General features: G+C 44.6%; 1 protein-coding gene across 1 annotated transcript in view; it reads right to left on the minus strand.

Moving 5' to 3' along the window:
- PPM1H (protein phosphatase, Mg2+/Mn2+ dependent 1H) overlaps positions 1–20,638 on the minus strand; it is a 260,873-nt gene that overhangs the window by 20,863 nt on the left and 219,372 nt on the right. The window contains exon 9 of the mRNA XM_042992666.1: positions 1,245–1,396. Coding sequence (XP_042848600.1) covers positions 1,245–1,396 — 152 coding nt within the window. The remainder of the gene's footprint in view (positions 1–1,244; positions 1,397–20,638) is intronic.

The raw sequence follows: 20,638 nt of genomic DNA on the forward strand, positions 1-20,638 counted from the left end.
ACTTACGTGTTAATAAAATATTCTTTTCTTAGGCAATTGAAGATATAACTCACTGTCTTTTGGCTCCTATTGTTGTTTCTGAAAAGTCAGCTTTCAGTCTAAATGCTATTTATATACGTATCTGTTTTGTCTCTCTTTCTGGCTGCTTTTAGTAGTTTGTTTGTTTAAAGTTCTTCAGTTTCACTATGACATACCTACTTATAATTTTGATTTCTTCTGCTTGAGATTTGTTGGGCTTTCTGGATCTTCGGTTCATTATCATCCAACAATTCTGGAACTTTTTCTTTTTCTTCTCATCTACAGTATTTCCTTCCGGAACTCTACTGAGAGCATCTTAGGTCATAACCCTAGTCTCATAATCTCATTTTACATTTTCCCTCCTCTCTGTCTCTATGAGCCCTATTATGGATTATTCAGATCCATTTTCCAGCTCACTAGTGTTCTCTTCAACTGTCTCTAATCTGTTTAATGCATTAAGTTTGTAATTCTTATTTTTATATTTGTTATCTCCAGAAGTTCTATTTCCTTACTTTTAAAATCTGTGCAATCAATTTACAGTCTCTGGTCCGTGTTCCTATTTTCAGTGCTTTAAAAAATTTTCTTAAATGTTAAAATATTCATTTGTATTTTTGACTGATAAATTCAAGAATGAAGTATTTACAGGTCCCACTCCACTGTCTGCTGTTTTTACTGGCTTTTACGCACAATGAATTGTTTTCCTTGTGTTCGAAGTCAAAGCTGCCTTTCTCCTGAGAGGAATTTCTATTTATTTCTGAGGGTCACCTAGAGTTGTTGAGGATATTTACATTGCCATTATGCTACAAAGGAAAACCTACTTTAATCTTTCTCTCTTTCCCCAAGGTTTCTCAAAAGAAATAATTTCCCAACAGATAAAAATCACTGCTGGGAGCATTTGGTATTGCTCTCATCAGGAGGATCACAAATTGGATTATTTCCACTTTGGAATTATGAGGGAAGAATGTGAGAAACATATGCTGTCGAAATATCTTACAAATCAAATTCTTTATACCACTTGCATCTAGGTTCAACTTGAGGAGGGTTTTTACTTGGCTGTGAAAGTACTTCTAATAAGAAATGCTATCCCTTTTGCAGTTTGGTTCCTAATCCATATCAGCTCTACTACAAATCATGAATGATGAAAAGTGCATGATTATTATTTATTGTAGTCACACCGTGTAAAACTGGCGGCAGGTATAACCCTACAACCATGAAAATACACAAACCTGTGAGGGTCATCTGGATCACAGTTAGGAAGAAACTGAGAGATGGCTTCTGCCACTTCTTCATTTGATAAAACATCCCAGAGTCCATCGGTGGCCAAGATCAGCACATCATCTGCTCCATGCTCATATTTGGAGAGATCGTAGACTCTTACCTGAAAAGAATGGGAATACTCCTACTTAAGAAATTGGGAGCACGTTATTTCCCATAACAAATTGGTTTCGGAATTCTTTTCTTCTCCCACCTCGGCTAGGGGTTTTTAGGTACGCGCTCTGAAGTACTTGGTTGTGCAACCAGCTTTGTGGCCATGGGTAGCCTCCTTTGGAGACTTGCTGTATAGACATATGGGACTCAACAGGTGAGCTTAAGAGTTGACAAGGAAGAATTAATTGAAAATTAATGCCTGACATAGCTGGAACAATACTTATAATAGATACAGTGCGAGCCAGAAAAGCAACCTGAGGCTTGCTTCCTTCCTTCCTTTGCACACCCATTCCACAAGTAAGGGCCTGCTGTGTGCCAGGTACTCTATGTATAAAGATGAATAACAGGGGTACCTGGGTGGCTCAGTAGGTGAAGCCTCTGACTTCAGCTCAGGTAATGATCTCACTCAGTTTGTGGGTTCGAGCCCTGCGTCAGGTCTGTGCTGACAGCTCAGGGCCTGGAGCCTGCTTCAGATTCTGTCTCCCTCTTTCTCCGCCCCTCCCCCTCTCATGCTCTGTCTCTGTCTCTCAAAATTAAATAAAATGTTTAAAAAAAATTTTTTAATCTTAAAAAAAAAAAAGATGAATAACAGATTTCCCTGCTTCTTAGCTCTGTCTTTTGGAGAGATAAGGCCAGCCCTGGATCTTTAGTAGTTACTCTGTATTTGTCTAGGACTGAGGAGACACTTTATTTAATGGGCTCACTTGAATCACATTTTGGCTTACCTGTTTGAGCCCCAAGGGGCAGGATTTCTTTCCTGTAAGGATGGGGCTCAGACACTACACTCAGGTTTAAGAGGCCTTAATCTAGCCTAAATTACAAAGGACACATGCAAAGTCTGAATCTCCGAAGTGGATCTTGGCAAACTTGTAAGTCTTTCCTCATCTCTAGTACCTGGAATGACTTGGGATATTTCAATATCCACCTAACCTCTTTGGGAAGGAAAGAATAACCTTGATGAAAGTAGTAAGAATAAAAATCAAGCAGTTATTTGGGTTAGGCCACAACTCTATTTTCACCCAACTTTGGCGGGAAAAGAGTCTGGGATTTTTTTTTTTTTCCTTTTAAAATTTTAACATTTATTTATTTTTGAGAGACAAAGAGAGGCAGAGCATGAGCGGGGGGGGGGGGGAGAGAGAGAGAGAGAGAGAGAGAGAGAGAGAGAGATACAGAACCCGAAGCAGGCTCCAGGCTCTGAGCTGTTTGTTAGCACAGAGCCCGACGCGGGGCTCGAACTCACGAACTGCGAGACCATGACCTGAGCTGACGTCGGATGCTCAACCGACTGAGCCACCCAGGCGCCTCAAGAGTCTGGGATTTCATTGCCATTCCCTCCCCATTTGGCAGAACCAGCCCCTGTGTATACACACCTCATGAACTAAGGGCACAGGCAAGTCAACTTCATCAACCTTCCAGTTCCTTCAACCCTTCTCTTTTTTCCCTCCTATCTTCTAAAAGCAAGTCTGAGTAAAAGCTGTAGGTCAGCGGAAAGTCAGGGAGAGGAAGGAGTTTATAGAGTTTAAGCAGCCATGTGTCCCATCACACACAGTCACTGCTAGGTCATCTCAGATCTGGAGAGAATTTGATTCTAAGAGGCCGACAGACTGTTCAAATCCACATCTTTGAAAGCCAAGCCTCCTAGCTTTAGAAAGGTTTGCCCAGGCCTGTGACACCCTGACACAGGGCTGGTCCTGTGGACTAACAGACTACACCCAGCAGCACAAAACAACAAAATAGCACACGCCTACCGACGGAGCCCTTGGAAAATGAGCTCAAATGAAAAGCAGCCTCCAGGTACCAGGCCTCTGCGGCCTGCTAACTGCGTGGTAACAATTAGCTAATGGCCCGGTGCACGGCCCACACAGAGGAGAAGAGAACTCAGGGGTATACTGGACTGGCTTTTAACATTTTCTCAAAAGGCATATTCACTTTGAGGGTAGAAGTTTACATTCTAGAGAAGGCACTGTGCCTCATGAGGCCAAATTAAGGAAAACAACAAGGGGGATCTTAAGCTTACAGCAGTCTGGAAAGTCCCAGATGCCAGAATTCGATCCTCAGGGCACTCACTGAATTCATGTGGTCCAGTTTTCACTCTACAGAGGCAACCAAATCCCTTTTGCTTTAATTTGTTGTGACTCCTGGGCGCCACAAATGTTAGAGCAGTGCTTCTTAAATGTTAATGTGCCAGGAATCAGCTGGGGATCCTGCTAAAAGGCAGAATCTAATTCAGTTCTGGGGTGTGGCCGGAGGCTGCCTTTGCAGCTTACTTCCACGTGATGCTGATGCTGTGGGTCCTTGGACTGCACTCTGAGTAGCAAGGCTGAAGAGAATGCCTACTGGCCCATTTGCAAAAAAGGAAATGTAGGCCTTCGTGGCCTCTGTGATGCCTACACAGACTGTCTTCTAGGGCAGGCTTTAGAGAGGACAGCAAATGTTGGCTCTGGGCTCCCAAGTTCAAGTCCTGGCTCACTGTGTTATTATTTCCAGTATGTGATGACTTTGCCTAAGAGAGACTGCTAGCTTCTTACTGGGGTAGGTCTACAGTACATTTCTGTGAAAATCTGAACTCCACAGAATAAGAAATGTTACAGGAGGTGGGGGAGATGATGTCAGGTGCTCCAGTTCCAATCTTGCGCTTGTAGCTAAATAGGAGATTCCATCTGCCTTCTAGCGCCTTCTAAAAGAAAGATTTCTAGGTCTGAAGATAACATCCATTTAATTTCAGGACTACCCTGGGTTTGGGGTGCCAGAATCGTTTCAAGTGCTTTCTGCTGGCCAAAAACATGTAGAGATCTGAGCTGTTTAAGCTTAAGTTATCCTGCCCACTACTCAGCTGGAGATCTAGCCAACAGAATGGGAGTGGAACGATAAACAGAAACATGTTACAAAATGCTCTCTTCAATTCCATCAATAAATTGAATCCTTCCCTAATTCCGCTATTCACATTTCCACACACAGTTCTCTAATGCTGTTTCATTAGCCAACACGAAAATCCTTTCAAAACCATTCTCGAAGTATTTTTAATGTAAATAATAAAAAGCTGGTCTCAACCCTGTTCCCTGAGGCACTCCCCAATTAACATCCTTTTAGGTTTTTATTGCTACCCTTTATTTCCTGCCCTTTAGCCAATTTCCAAAGGACTTTGCCAACTTTCCACTTACAACTCGTGTCTTGTACATTAACCTGTAATGCAGAACATTTTGTGAAAATGCTCTCAGAAAAACTGGGCTGCAGCACAAGACAACCCGCTTCACGCCCATCCTCCCTGGCGGCAAGGGCTTCAAAGGATTCTGGCGGGCTCTGGAGTCCTGACCTCCTCTCCCTGCAGCTGTTGTTGGCTCTCCTCAGTCAGACCACACTCACCTCTCCAAAGTCCCCTCTTCAATTCCGTAAATAGCATCTTGATGTTCCAGGAAGCCTCACATTAAACTAATGGGCTCTGAGGCTCCCCCGGACTCAGACACCAGGAAGAGAGTATCCCAGGCCCCAGTAGGGGCAAGGTGTTTAAGCAAACGCCTTTGTCTGCAGGAGAGCTGGAGAACAGAGTCAGGGCTTTGTGTGACTCCTTCCCGTGTTCCCAGCTGCCCAGAGAGGGAGAGAAAGGCCACAGGAATCCTTGCGATCCTTGCAGTTTTTCAGAGTGATATAATTTGAACCGCTGAGAGACGGATGGAGCCTGTGTGGGTCCATCTGCCCTCCTAGAGCCGCCTACGTGTTGACTGAGCACTTACTATGTGCCAACTACTCTTCTAGGTGCTGCGGGTACAGCTGTGAACAGAAGTGACAAAGTCCCTCAGAGCATCTAAACTAGTAGAGAGACAGACCCACAAACCGCAATGTCAGAAGCCGACAGGTGCTCTGAAGAAAAGTCACAGTAAGAAGAGTGACAAGACAGTCCTTGTAGAGGACCTCCCTGGGAAGGCACTGTATGAACAAAGATCTGAACGAGTGAGGTGATATCCCAGAGTCCCTTCCTGTGCTCCCCCTTCCTTCCCTCAGGGACCTGCCAACCCTCTGGGTCCGGTTAGATTGTGGGCTGCAGTGCCACGTGCAGCTGCCAAAGCACTCCTGAGGCAAAGCAACCAACAAGCAGCCTCGCTTTCTCTTCCCTGGTCCGCGCAGTCGCCATCCTCCACATCCCATGAGCACGGCATTTGTACCTGCCAGGTCCACGTGTCTGTCTCTTGCACAAGACTGGTTATTCTCAGATTTTAATGTGCTGCAGAATCGTTTGGGGTGCTAACTGAACAAATTTAGATGCAAGGGGCCACTCTTTAAACGTTCCGAATGTGTCGAGCTGCGCCCAGGCACCAGCTTATGTGGGCAAGGGCCAGGTCATTCCAACGCAAGTGGTGGGGGAGCCTAGCCTCGAAGACACGGTCATCAGCAATAAGCTCCTCAAGGGGCAAGGTCTGAACTGGCCTGTTTCTGTCCCCAGAATACAGAGCATTCGGTGAGCAATCAATAAATAACCAAGAGAAGCATCTGCCTCATCGGACACTGACCCTTGTTCTGCTTACAGCGAACACCCCTTCAGGTGGTCACCTTCTCTTCCTTCCCAAGATTCAACTTCTGGAGGCCAGAGACCCCACTTTGCATTTCTTCTGTGGGCCTAGCACTATTTTTTCAGAGTAAATAACAAGAGACCTTCAGGACATACTTACTGAGACAAAGAATAAATGAGAGGAAGGGAGGAAGAAAAATAATTCCACGTAGGAGATCTAGTCAGAGGACGCTCTAATATGGTGACCCGGCCGATTTAGTTTTTTACCTTGGACACTTCCAAGCAGCCACCCAAATCCCACATGCTGATATTGGACACAGGTAGCAGACTCTTTCCTTTTCTTCCCCTGTCCTCACTGGAGCTGCTAACAAACAAACTCAGTGTAAGGGAGTGGGCAGGAAAGAGTCTGGGGGCACAGAAGAGCCTTGGCTAATGTGCCCCTGAAGGAGCCAAGTGCTGACTGCTCTCGCAGGACCCTCGGCTTCAGAGCACTTAGAGACGTCCTTAACGTCATCGCCGGGCATCTATTTGCACAGGAGCCTGTGACAAGCGAGTCTTTAATCGAGTACTTCTACTCAGGGCTCGGCTGCAGGCTGCTGCTTCAGTGTTTGTGTAATGTGTGTTCACCTCTTTGCTCTATTACTGATGAGATTTCAATGACGTGTTGGGAGGGCTCACACTAGTGTAAGCTGACGCCAGCTTCTTGAAGCTACTTTAAAAAAGAATCCATCAGTGGGAATGCAAGCTGGTGCAGCCGCTCTGGAAAACAGTATGGAGGTTCCTCAAAAAACTGAAAATAGAACTACCCTCCGACCCAGCGATTGCACTACTAGGCATTTATCCACGGGATACAGGTGTGCTGTTTTGAAGGGACACGTGCACCCCCATGTTTATAGCAGCACTATCAACAATAGCCAGAGTATGGAAAGAGCCCAAATATCCATCGCTGGATGAATGGATAAAGAAGACGTGGTGTGTATATATATATACGTATATGTGTATATATATATATATATATATATATATATACACACACATATACATATATACGTATATATATATACGTATATGTGTATATATATATATATACATATATACATATATATATATATACACACATATACACACACACACACACACACACACACAATGGAGTATTACTCGGCAATCAAAAAGAATGAAATCTTGCCATTTGCAACTACGTGGATGGAACTGGAGGGTATTATGCCAAGTGAAATTAGTCAGAGAAAGACAAAAATCATATGACTTCACTCATACGAGGACTTTAAGAGACAAAACAGATGAACATAAGGGAATGGAAACAAAAATAACATAAAAACAGGGAGGGGGACAAAACAAGAGACTCATAAAAATGGAGAACAAACTGAGGGTTACTGGAGGGGTTGTGGGAGGGGGGGTGGACTAAATGGGTAAGGGGCACTAAGGAATCTACTCCTGAAATCATTGTTGTGCTATATGCTAACTAATTTGGATGTAAATTTTAAACAATAAAAAACAAAAATATTTTTTAAGAAATCCATCAATTCTTCCATTTGCCAAATCTCAGCCGCTTCTCTAGGATGCCCTCACAGCTCTTACAGCTGTATCAACTCAGCAAATTCTCCCAACCCTTTTTCCTTTTGAAGTACTCAGGGCAGGCCCATGAGCCCCCATGGCTGAGGCCTGGCTTTCTGAATGGCAAGAGCCCTGCCTTTGTTATAAGAAGCCCTCACTTCGGGTCTCTGCTTCCAACCAGCTTTGGGACTTGAGATAAACCACTTACTGTCTTTTGCTCTCAATTTTCTCATCTCTGAAATCATTGTTTAAAAATTGGGAAAAAAATGCGAGGATACCTGCTCTACCTATTACAGCTAGAGCCAGTATAAAGGTCAAATGAGATAATACGGACAGAAACCACAAATTCTAATGTACCACATGGTTTTTTGTTTTTTTTTTATGGCACCCATCTCAGGGCAGAAGACCTGAAAGTAAAGCAGCTGGGGGAAGGAGAGGAGTAAGAGTCAGGGCCTTGGGGTTCAATTACAAGTCTCATTTCAAATAACAGGGATTGCGGCTCTCACTAGTGTTCTTAGCAGAAAAGCCAGATGGTTCCCAAGATAAAGGATGCCAAGAGGTAGTAGAAAATGAGGGCACAGAGTCTTATCCTCTCTACCCCATGTAGCCAACCACGAAGCTCAACCTATAGAACTCTGAATATGGCACCTGTACTAGAAAAAAAGAAAACTCCAGCATATTCCCTGTGGTCCTACAAGCCAAGTCAATTATTTCAATGTTAGCATTTGAGCAAGCCACCAAAATTGCATCCAGAGTCTCTGTTGCTGTGATTCTACCTACACTATGCCACGAAACACATACTGAACTTGGTGGCGAAAGATGGGTTTGAAACTCACTTCTCCTTAAAATTCAGGCAAAACCACTTTGGTTATTCATGTTTTCAAGGTCCACTGACCACCTGCTGGGAATATAGAAAGAAGCACTGATTCATCCTATGGAGTGCTGGGGAGAAGCAGTTGAATCATATACCTTACACCTAGAGGGAACACCTAGGGAACTAGGGACCAAACCCTGGGGAGGTGAGATGAGGGCTTTGGTGGCTTTATAGAGCTTGATCTGGCTATAGTACTGGACTTTCACTGAGGAATGGTGAGGGGATGAGGCATGACCTTTCACATCTTCAGTGTTTCCCTTTGTGGAATGAAAGGTTAGGACTAGGTGGCCACTTCAGATGCTTACGGCACCAATGTTCTCAGACTCTTTCATCATAGGATGAGTTAGGGCTGGATGTGACTGGCCACATGACCTCAGAGCACCTGACTGCAAATGCACCAAGGGACATTTAAGTATTGTAAGTATGTTGGCTGTTGGGGCTGTGGGTGTAATTTTACATCTGAAATATACCACCGATATTCTTGAGGGTTTGCTTTTTCTATTGTAGTCTACAGACAAAATAAATATTCGATTTTTGAGGGTGGATACCACCTAATAGCTAAAACATTTCTAAGCCAGCTAAAATAGTAGGTAGCATGAAAAGAGCCTGAAACTGTACCCAACACCTAGTTGCTATAGCATAAGTCTTCCACTGTCTCCTCGTGAGGCCAGTAGTTTGCAGCTCGGTGAGCTAAGCTACAGGAAGGAATTTCCTTTACATGCTGGGCTTCTCTCATCATCTACTCCTTTCTCTGGGCTTCCAATGGCTTGTGCACCACTGAGCCAAAGGCTCACTGAATGAATCAGTGAATGAATGGGCTTGAATCTAGCTTATTGATCATTTGAGGAATACGTTTCTGTTCATTAAAATGTCCATTTATAAAGGTCAGAGGAAACCCCAGCCTGTGAGTGAAACTACATGGGTGCAGTGTAGGTGGGTTAAGTCATGTCTAATCCAGCGACGAGGCACACAGAGTGACCATATGTCCCTGTTTGCATGGGCTAGTTTGGGTTTGTGCTGTTTTCCCAGCATAATTATTACTAAAGTCCACACTGACAGTAAGTTATATATGATCACCTAATGAATAATTAGTGAAATGACTGCTATTTTTTACACGTGTAGTTGCTACTGCTGGCCATTGGGGACTCAACATAATCACATAACCAGAGTGTGTTCTTACTTCACAGGACTTCGCTCAGAATGGCAGGATTTCAGAGAGCTCAAGTGAGCAAGAGAGCAAGTTACTATGGACCTTGCCTTAGGAGAGGAGACACAGTCATGCCTGGTGGGCTCTGGGGCACCTGGTGGGTGGCAAAGTCAATCCGACTGATCGTGGTTCTCGTGAAGCAAGTAGCGCAGGTCTCAGCAGACCTCTGTGCACGTGGAGAATGAGGTATGTAGTATCCCTAACCTACCAGTCTGGCGCTGAGCCGTGTGCACTGTAAGACTGAATCACCCAGTCCAGGACTGGAACATGGATGTATAATGAACCCATGCGGGGATTATAAAACTCAAGTTCCTGAAGCACAGTGAAGAATGGCTTATGACCGTATTATTTAAAGAGTGGTCTTTGGATCACCTGCTTGAGAATGGTCTAAAAATGTGAAAACTCCTAGGACCTACTCTAGACCCAGTGCCTGAGATTTTCAGGAAGTGGATTCTAGGGATTTGCTTTTTTTGGGGGAAACATTACTTTATTCAAATACCAGGCTTATCATACATGGCCCAAGAACACTCAAATGATAAACCAGATATACACAGATCTTAAAGAGTGTAGTGGTGGCCACCGAGATGTGGATGTTGTTTTATGTTGGCAAGAGCATAGGCATGCATTTTTTAATATATAATAAAGTCTGTTTTTATTTTTAGTTTTTAATTTTTTAAACTAAAATCTGCACCCAGCATGGGGCTCAAACTCATGGCCCTGAGATCAAGAGTCACATGGTCTGACTGAGCCAGCCAGGCACCCCGGGGTTGCATTTTTAAACAAACTTCTCAAACTGTCCTTTTGTGTATAATGCAATAAATTAATGCAAAAAAGGATACTGCATGTTTGACTGAAACATTCAGGTGAAATATCATTTTTCAGAAGGGGATCACAGGGAAACAATTTCTAAGGAGAAGAAATATTTGACACAATATAGAGGTTGCCTCCCTTGTGTGACCATAAATTTTATGAGTTGCCAAGCAAGATTTTTTGGTGTCAGAGTAAATGTCAAATTCTGGTTTTATCCAAATGGCTGGTTACTTCCCAAGGCACTTCCCAATGGAAACAAGCCGTTAAAATGTCACACACATGCATACAAGTGATTCTTACGGCTAGAGAGTTAGCGATGCAGATGGAGGACAGGCTAAGTCAGGAGGTCTTCTCGTGTGTGTAGGTGCAGTGGCACCACAGACAAATGAAAGCTTCTCTACACTCTTAATACGATTCCCCCACCTTCCCCAACGTTTTCAAGGTGGTGGTGGGAGAGGGGGGAGGGGAGCATACATCACCCCAACCAAGAAGAAAGATGCGCGAGATACTGGTTGAAGGGCACAGACTTCCAGTTACGAGACTAGGGATCTAAAGTACAGCATTAGGACTATAATTATATATAACCTGTATATGCTGTAAAACATACATACACTATATAATATATACATATGCTATATAATACATATATATATATACATACACTAGTATATATACACTAGATACATAAAATACATATACACTAGATACATAAAATACATATACATAACCTATATACAATGACTTTACTGTATTATATACTTAAAAGGTGCTAAAAGAGTAGAGCTTCAACGTTCTCACCACAAAACAGAAATGGTAGTTACAAGATGTGACAGAGCTGTAGTGGTAATCATTTGGCAATATACAAATATAAATGCATCCAACCAACACACTGTATACCCTAAACTTATATAATGGTACATGTCAGTTATATCTTTAATAAAACTGGAAAAAGTGGGGCATCTGGGTTGCTCAGTCAGTTAAGCGTCTGACTTTGGCTCTGTGAACTCACGGTTCGTGAGTTTGAGCCCCACATCAGGCTCTGTGCTGACAGCTCAGAGCCTGAAGCCTACTTTGGATTCTGTGTCTCCCTTGTCTCTGCCCCTCCCCCACTAGTGCTCTTGCCTTTCTCTCTCCCCCAAAATGAATAAATATTAAAAAATTTAAAAAATAAATAAATAAAACTGGGAAAAGAAAATTCTCAAATACCACTGTCCTAGACTATCAGAGTATCCTTAGGTAGAACTCCTCATTTTTCCTTTGTAAGAGTATCTGTGGTTTCTGAGGCTGACATTTACAATCTTCGCAGCTCTCTTTAAAAAAACTGAATACAGAAATAATTATGAATACAAACATAGATACTAATGTGTTTCATTCAAGAGAGAAGAAACAGAGACAAATTACTAAACCATGGAAAATGAGGTGTCTTTCTTTTGAGAAATGTTTACAAAGAAATGATTCCTGACTCTAACCTTGCTTCTCCCCCCTACCTAGAACATTCTTCATGCCTTAGAAACAACCAGAACTCAGTAAGGACTGGTCCAAGTGAAGAGCCCTGATAACTTATGTTTAACTAGCTTCTTTGTAAATCTGCCTCCATTCTGCAAACTAGATTACCTCTGTTGAGTAATTAGCTAAACAGTTAACTCATCAACTTATTATTAGTTTGCACGGGAAAGAAAGATGATTATTTCTCTAATCCTCAAGTTTTCACAGCAGGGAGGGCACATTCCCCAGCCCCCCCAATTTGTTTGTTTGTTTGTTTGTTTGTTTGAGAGAGAGAGAGAGAGAGAGAGAACACGTGAAAAAGGGAGAGAATCCCAAGCAGGGTCTACGTTGTCATTGCAGAGCCTGATGCAGGGTTCAGTCCCGTGAACTGTAAGATCATGACCTCCATGACCTCGGCTGAAATCATGAATCAGACGCCTAACTGACTAAGCCACCCAGGCACCTGGTGGGGGGAGCTTCTACAGGCAGGGTGTGGTATGGAGCCTCCAAGATGGGCACTGTCAATCCCGGCCCTCCCTGTACAAGCACACTGCTCCTCTCTTCCAGAGGTGGATTCCAATTCCCCTCTCCTCAAATGTGGACCAGCCTTAGTGATTTCCTTGGCCACTAGCATGTGGCAGAGGTGATGGTTCTAGGCCTTCTGAGGCCAGGTCCTACAAAGTCCTATAACTTCTGCTTGGCACTCTTGAACCACTCACTGTTGAGATGTTTTCTCTCAGAATCCAGTTGCCACACTATGAAAAGCTGAAACCCCATGGAGAAGCCATGTGGAGCTGCCTCAGCTTGACTCTTCAGCTGCTACCTGCCCTCACTTGCCAGCCATGGGAGTGGAGCCACTTTGGACTTGCAGCCCATCTAGCCTTCAGATCCCTCTAGCCCCAGCTGACATCCAGTTGTGCTGTGTGAGACTCCCAGAGAGAACCACCTAGCTGAACCCGTTCAACTCACAGAACCATGAAAGGCAATAGCATACAAAGACATATAATACACTGTTCCATCAAGACTCCATGTTCCGGGGTGGTTGGTTTTGCAGCCCCCGAGGGCACAAAGGCATTATATTGTGATGTGTCACTTCTAGGCCCTCTCCCTCTGTGGGGCTGGGGAGAGGGGATGGGGCATGGAGTCCCCTGGAGTTTTCTCCCTGGTCTCGACTTGTCCATCACAGCACCTGTTCCCTTTGCTCCTGTCCTCTAGCAGGTAAATATTAGGCAGACCACTCTCTGTGGGGTGGGGAGAGGAGAGCCCACAGCTATCCAGGGCATACATTTAATCTGGGGGGTGGAGGACAAAAATAAGAAGTCCATTCTGGTCCAAAATCCGTACCATGGTTTCTGGTCTAACTTTATACTAACTATAAAGTTAGTTTCATCCCAGGCACCTGTGTCTATGTTTTTAATTGCTCAGAAAACTCAGAGGGAAAAAAAAGCATAAAATTAGTTTTCCTCTCCGGACCTCCACAAACAGCATTCTTCCCTTTTCTTAGGCTAGAGAACAATTTATTTTTAATTTTTAGAAAATTTCACCCCGCTTCATCCACTAAATCCAGTCTGCCATCAGTTTTCATTACATTGTTTCTTTAAAATGTTTCTCGGATGTACCTCCTTTTCATTTTCCTGGTCCCTTCCCTAGCTTTTGTCCTCCTGTTACAGTTTCAGTTCTACAGCGGTCACCCTGTTTGCCTCTCTGCACCCCCCCACCCCTGTCTACGTGCTGTGACAGGCCCCCACCCCAACATTTATCATGCTGCTCTCCTTGCTGAAGCCCTTACCTACTGCCTTGGGTTTGGTTCCAGGCCCTTCAGAATAATTAGCTTTGTTATAGACAATAGCCCTTCAAGCTATCTTCCAAACCCAGTGACCCCATAAGGCAGATTTTACTTCATAACAGACTCACTCCTGGTTCCTTCTTATTCTTGTCCTCCTTCTTCGATTATGTAGTCCTGTCTCCCTCTTCTGAACTCCCCTCTTCTCTTAGGAAGCAGGAATCACAGGGTTTATGGCTGATTATTCTATTAGCCCCCATTCCAACTTGTCCCAAAATTCCTAATGCTTTCGAGGACATGTTCCCTAGTGTGATCAGTAAACACTATTGGACTCATGATCGCTACGTATAGAGCCAGTGAAACTTCGTGGTCTTAGGAGGAGCTAGGAGCTAATACTTATTATGCCACGTTCTGGCTAAGTACTTTATTTATATATGTTATTTAATTTGTTCCTTGAGTTCCTGTCCTCTTTTTATTGAAGAGGAAGCAGAGATTTGGGTAAAGTACCTTTCTCAAGGTCACCCAGCTGGCAAGTGAAGAGACAGAGCTTGAAGTCAAGACTAATTACCAGTCTGAGGTTTTAAGTTCTACATTACACCACCTCCCAAGGTATTTTTGAGGGGAATTTTTAAAACCAGTTTATCCTACTCTACCACCTGAAGATGATTACTGTTACTGTTTTATTAAATTTCCTTCACGCATGTATTTGTCTACACATGCATGTAACTTCCTACCAACTTATGATCACACTCTTTGTATATACAATCATATTCTGTTTCACTTAATATAGTACAGCTTTTTCCCCTTTCATTATGCACTGATACTGTTTTTTATACATTGTTCAGACTGCAGAAAGTACACAATACAATAAAACAGGCTCTTTCCCAAAATGGGACTTTGGCTTGGAGTATGAAAAGCTACCAAGAATAAGGTGCTGTCAACAATGAGCTCTTCTTTTTATTTTTTAAAAGTTTATTTATTTTTATTTTTGAGAGAGAGAGACAGAGCGTGAGTGGGGGAGGGGCAGAGAGAGAGGGAGACACAGAATCTGAAGCAGGCTCCAGGCTCTGGGCTATCAGCATAGAGCCCAATGTGGGGCTCGAACTTACAAACTGTGAGATCATGACCTGAGCCGAAGTCGGAAGCTTAACCAACTGAGCCACCCAGGTGCCGCCCCCCAGCAATGAGCTCTTAAATACTGTTCATGTTTTCATGGGAGACAACAGGGGAGGCTCAAACAAGACAGTCATTCTCTCTTAATATGGAAGTGACTACTGGGAATCCCTAAGTGTAAAGCTTTCCAGAAGCTGACGGGGAAGGAAGACTAGTGTTTCCTGACCATCTCTGACCTGCACCAGACCTAGTACCAAGCAGCTCCACAGATTTTTTTTTTAAGTCTATTTATTTTTGGGAGAAAGAGAGAGAACACAAGTGGAGGAGGAGGAGCAGAGCCAGAACACAGAATCCGAAGAAGGCTCCAGGCTCCCGACTGTCAGCACAGAGCCCAACACGGGGCTCAAACTCACACATTTCAAGATCATGACCTGAGCCTGAGTCGGACACTTAACCGACTGAGCCACCCAGGTGCCCCTCCGCAGATGTTCTTACTTGCTTTTCCTAGCACTTTGTGAATACAGGCATGTTCACCTCACCTGAGGGAAGGGGAAGGCAGACTAAAATAATGCAGGTCACGTGGGCATTCAGATACCGGAGTCTAGGGTCTTCCTTCTCTTGGAGAAGGCAGTTTCAGATGAAAGAAAAAAATATCTAGATGAAGAAAAGAATGAGCTAAATGAGTCATCTGCAATTACAAAAACCCGCTGACAGGAATCTTGAACACCAGGGAAAAGAATAAGGAAGCCTAGAGAAAACCGGGCTCCTTGTGGTTCAGTCTGGCAGGGAGGGCGGGTGGGCGGGGGGGGGGGGGGGGGGGGATGCAGAGTTGAAGATGGGGGTTGGCTTTGCAAACTGGCCTCCACTCGGAAAAAGACACTGTTCTTCCAAGGGCCCAAAAGGGGGCTCAAGGCAGTCCCGGAGTGCAGGCGGGAAAGCAAGTAACATGAAGAGGAAGGCTAACCCTAGGGAGGGCCTGCTACAGGTCAGAAAGGGCCACGGAGCAGAGAGCATCTGCAGGTTTAGGCTGCAGACCTTCGCCAAGGTGCCTGAGTAAGAGCACAGCAGGAAGTGCGCTGGACTGGGGCGGGGAGGAGAAATGCTGGAAGAGAGGCAGCTGCGAGTCTGGGCTCCAGTGCCTGAGTTCCCGGATCCTTTCCTTCCCTCCTTGAACTCTTTCAGCATAGTATAAGGAAGGTGAACTTTGATGTGCTTCATTGAGCAGGAAGATGGGAGACCAGGCTGGGGCTGTTTCTCTTGCTCAGGAAAGGCTGCATCTCATACTGTGACACAGAGAAAACACAGTGCTGTGGACCAGATGAGAGTCAATACGCCCCCACATTCAATGGTCAGGCCAAGGCCTGGTTGGCGGGGGCCTCTGGTGGAATTCAGTTCTCGGCCAGAAATCCCTGCCTTAGACCTTGGAAGACAGGAGGGAGGCTCAGCAAACCTGGCGGCCGCTCTTTGGGTTTGGCAAACTCGAGATTTTTCCAGCGCCTTGTGTTTCAGTGAAACCGAAAATGTGTCTGGCTAGAAACCCTTCTCTAATTTTTAAACCCCTGAGCATTTTTTACGTAAATCTGATACACATGTTTTTGTCTTATTTTTATTTAGCTCATCAAATCGAATTAGGAGCTACAATGATGAAGGGAACAATGCTGATTTCCAAGAAGATTTTGGAGACTTTTTACTTAGAACTAAATCACATTTTCTCCCCAACTGTTAAAATTACCAGACTGAGCTGGATTTGAAATTTAGAAACCAAATGTGAAATAAAGACCCATGCTTGGCAAAGATGCAGCATAGCAGGGGAATGTTTTTAGGAAGTCACAGTTAGAAAGCCAGGGTAGGCGTGGGGTGGGGGGTGAGGGGATGCAGGCAGGAAAGGAGGTAGTTACTCTTCATTCGATGGTTTCGATACATTTACCCAGTTTCCACGCTCCCCAAAAGACGCCTGCTAGCCACTGTCTGGTGTCTGACTTTATCACTACCACCCAAGAAAGAGGAGTTTCTGCCCGAGATTGGGAGTGAGGGGGGTCTCCTGTGTCGGCCTTCCACACTCCTCCATGGTAGCTGACTCCAGATGCTCCGCCCCTTCCCCCTAAGCTCCCCCACCCCGTTCGTGGTTCTGGCTAAGTCCCCTCCATCTGGAAGCATTTAAAACGTACAATGATTTTAATCTCGTGCAAAGGAATCTTGGGATCTACACTACATACCCATTAAGCTAAATTATACGTGCACAATCTTATTTTGCACAATTCTGTCTGGCCCAGGTCGGCACAGACAGGTTGGCACGCTAAAGGCTATTACTGTCTGTTCCAATGACTTTCTCCACTATGCCATCATTTTCTACAATTTTAGTCCAAGGCCAGTAGTGTTTCTTTGAGAAACTTGAGCCATTTAGGTCCCAGGACAAAGATTCTCTTCAGAGACCCTTGAACCTTGACTCAGAGGGTCCCTTGGACACTATCCAAAGAAATGGCTTTGAACTCAGCTTCTCTCCCCTACAGACCCGGATCAAATTAGACTGACCAGGTACCATCTTGTTACTTAATAACTACAACCTTGGGGGAGTTATTTCACTTCCTCACATCGCAATTTACCAATGTGTGAAATGGGCACATTAATCATATGTACCCATAGGGTTGTTGTGGAGGATTAAATGAGACACTGTATGTAAAACACACAGTAAGTTGTCTGGCCCAGACTAAGAAGTTAATAGATGTTACTGTTATTATAAAAACGACATTTTAGCGAACTCTACAACTTTTCTAAGAGCACTTACATTTTTCCAGAGGTGGCCGGTTTCCTTTCAAACATGCCTACCTGCCCAATCCCTCACCAAGGCTGAACCATTCAACCCAATTCCCTGCAAACCAGCATCACTCTAGATAAGGGACATGAGGTTTCTGATCAACCAACTGGGATTTTTCATCAGTCCCCAGGCAGTCTTCCATGCATGCCCAAGTTCTAAACCTACAGCCTCTTTTTTGGAGCCATGGTAACAGAACAATTAGAGATCTATAATCTGCATAGAAATCATTCTCCTTCAAACCAAACCAAACTTCTCACTTTATCTAGAAAGCATAGGTATCTGTGGAAGTGGGTGAGAAGGAGGTTTTCACTCTGCTTTAAGAAGCAACATGAGGGGTGCCTGGGTGGCTCAGTCGGTTAAGCGGCCGACTTCGGCTCAGGTCATGATCTCGCGGTCCTTGAGTTCAAGCCCCGCGTTGGGCTCTGTGCTGACCGCTCAGAGCCTGGAGCCTGTTTCGGATTCTGTGTCTCCCTCTCTCTCTGACCCTCCCCCATTCATGCTCTGTCTCAAAAATAAATAAACGTTAAAAAAAAATTAAAAAAAAAAAAGAAGCAACATGATTAGTGTTCCCTGAGGATCCCCCTGCCCCCCCCCCCAGAACATGAGTCATACTCCATTTGTCCCTTTTGCAAAGAAAAAGGTGATGGCACCATTAATATGTCCGATGAGTGCCTCTCTCTCAACAGGGAAAATATAGAATCCATGAGTCTAGTATTTATTGTTTTCCTCTGGCCGGCAGAGGAAATTATTCCCTCCGGCAATAATTCATGGATCCTGGTGTTGGCCAGAATACAGGGGTCAGGGATCCACTAGCTTCAGTGACGCCTTGGACACTTCAGTGATGCCTTGGATTCTGGTCCTCATCATACAGAATTGGTGTGAGGACTAAAAGACAGACATCTATGGGTTCTTGACAAATGGTCATTATTATTTCCACCCGGCTGACCTCACGTGAAATCCTGGGTGATATCAGGAAATGGGTGTATCTTCCACAGCTTATATTTATTGGAGATATCCCCCTCAGTGGCTTCCTAACCTCCTGTGGCTAGATGTATCTTGAGTGCCAGCCTCAGCAATAAAGACTCTAAAAGAACCACCCCCTTGCTCACAGCCCTGCCAAAGGGGTGGATGTCGGTGGCTGTTTGTGCCCATGGCTCTGCAGAAGACAACGTGAAGGAGTGATTTATAGGCTGGCAAGTCACTCATGGCCTGGTATAAAAAGTGAGTCGACGGGGCGCCTGGGTGGCTCAGTCAGTTGAGTGTCTGACTTTTGGTTTCGTCTCATGTCATGATCTCACAGTTTGTGGGTTTGAGCCCCAAGTCGGGCTCTGCACTAACAGTGAGGAGCCTGCTTGGGATTCTCTGTCTCCCTCTCTCTCTGCCCCTCCCCCTCACACACATTTCTCTCTCTCTCTCCCCCTCTCTCTCAAAAATAAACAAACATTAAAAAAAAATTAGTCGAGTCAATGAGATTCCTCTCTGGTAATCTGTCATCAAGAGTGAGAAACTGAGTTGACTGGTAGCAGAGACACATGGAACTTGATTGGCCACGTTAAGGGTAGAACACCCTCATGAAGGTGACATGCCCTCAGCCCATTGCTGAGGCTCTCCAGGGGTGCCTTGATTCCAGAACCACTCTCCCATAAAGGCTGGCTGTTAACGGTTCTTCCTGTGGACGCCACAAACATCTCTTCTAATAATATTGCAACAAACACCTCCTCTTTTGAATTAGCTTGAGTGGGTTTTGGTTTCCTCCAACGGAAAAAAAAAAAAGGCTTCAGTAAAACAGCACCTACCAGGGCACCTGGGTAGCTCAGTTGGTTGAGTATCTGACCTCGGCTCAGGTCATGATCTTGCGGTTCGTGAGTTCAAGCCCCACCCACGTTGGGCTCTGTGCTGACAGCTCAGAGCCTGGAGCCTGCTTTCAGATTGTATGTCTCCCTCTCTCTCTACCCCTCCCTTGCCCATTCATTCTCATTCTCTCTCTCTCTCTCTCTCTCTCTCTTTCTCTCTCCCCCCCCCCCGCCTCCACTCTCAAATAAATAAACATTAAAAAAATTAAAAAGTAAAACAACACCTACCCTTGGGAAGAACATGCAGATGGAGCCATATCTAAACATTCTGGGCATTTCTGATGTAAGGCGTTGCTTTAACAGGTAACTGCACAGAATGCGAACACCACTGGTCCCCGACTCACCTCTCCCTGGCTCTCCTTTATTGTAACCCTTGGAAAAGTCAAAGCTCTCTCCTTCAACCTTCCTTGCAGCAAGGGGAGGTCATGTGACACAGTTCTGGCCAACGAGATACAAGTGAAGACAGACAGGCCGCCTGCCCCCTCTCTTCCTGCCTCGCCTGAAGATGTTATGCTCAAAGCTGCTTGCAGCTCGCATTCACCATCTCGCAACCATGAAGGAAAAGTCAGAGAAGCAGAGATGCCCGCCCTGGCACGTTGGAGGTGATGTACCAAACAGTAGCAGCCACCAAACTCCAGCCTCCTTGTTATGTGAAAAGAACAGAGCCTTAACCTACTATTACTTAGATTTCTCTGTAACTTAAAAAAGCAAAATGCTTTCTAAAGATATACCCTGAAACAAAACTGGATGTTTCCCATATCATAAGAAAAATGTGTTGTTGGTTTTTTGGGTTTTTTTTTTAACAGTTTCAGGTGAGGGGAAAAAATTTTTTTTTCAATGTTTATTTATTTTTGAGACACAAACACACACACACACACACACACACACACACACACACACACACACACAGAGTGTGAGCAAGGGAGGGGCAGAAAGAAAGGGAGACACAGAATCCGAAGCAGGCTGCAGGCTCCAGGCTCTGAGCCGTCAGCACAGAGCCCGATGTGGGGCTCGAACTCACAAACCACGAAATCATGACCTGAGCCCAAGTCGGATGCTTAACTGACTGAGTCATCCAGGCGTCCTGGAAAAAAAAATCTTTTAACCAAAGATATGACAACCTGTTTTTTAGTTAACTTCTCTAAACATCAGCTGAATGATACAAGTTCTGCA

Source organism: Panthera tigris, chromosome B4, assembly GCF_018350195.1.
Source record: "Panthera tigris isolate Pti1 chromosome B4, P.tigris_Pti1_mat1.1, whole genome shotgun sequence".
Lineage (NCBI taxonomy): Eukaryota > Metazoa > Chordata > Mammalia > Carnivora > Felidae > Panthera > Panthera tigris.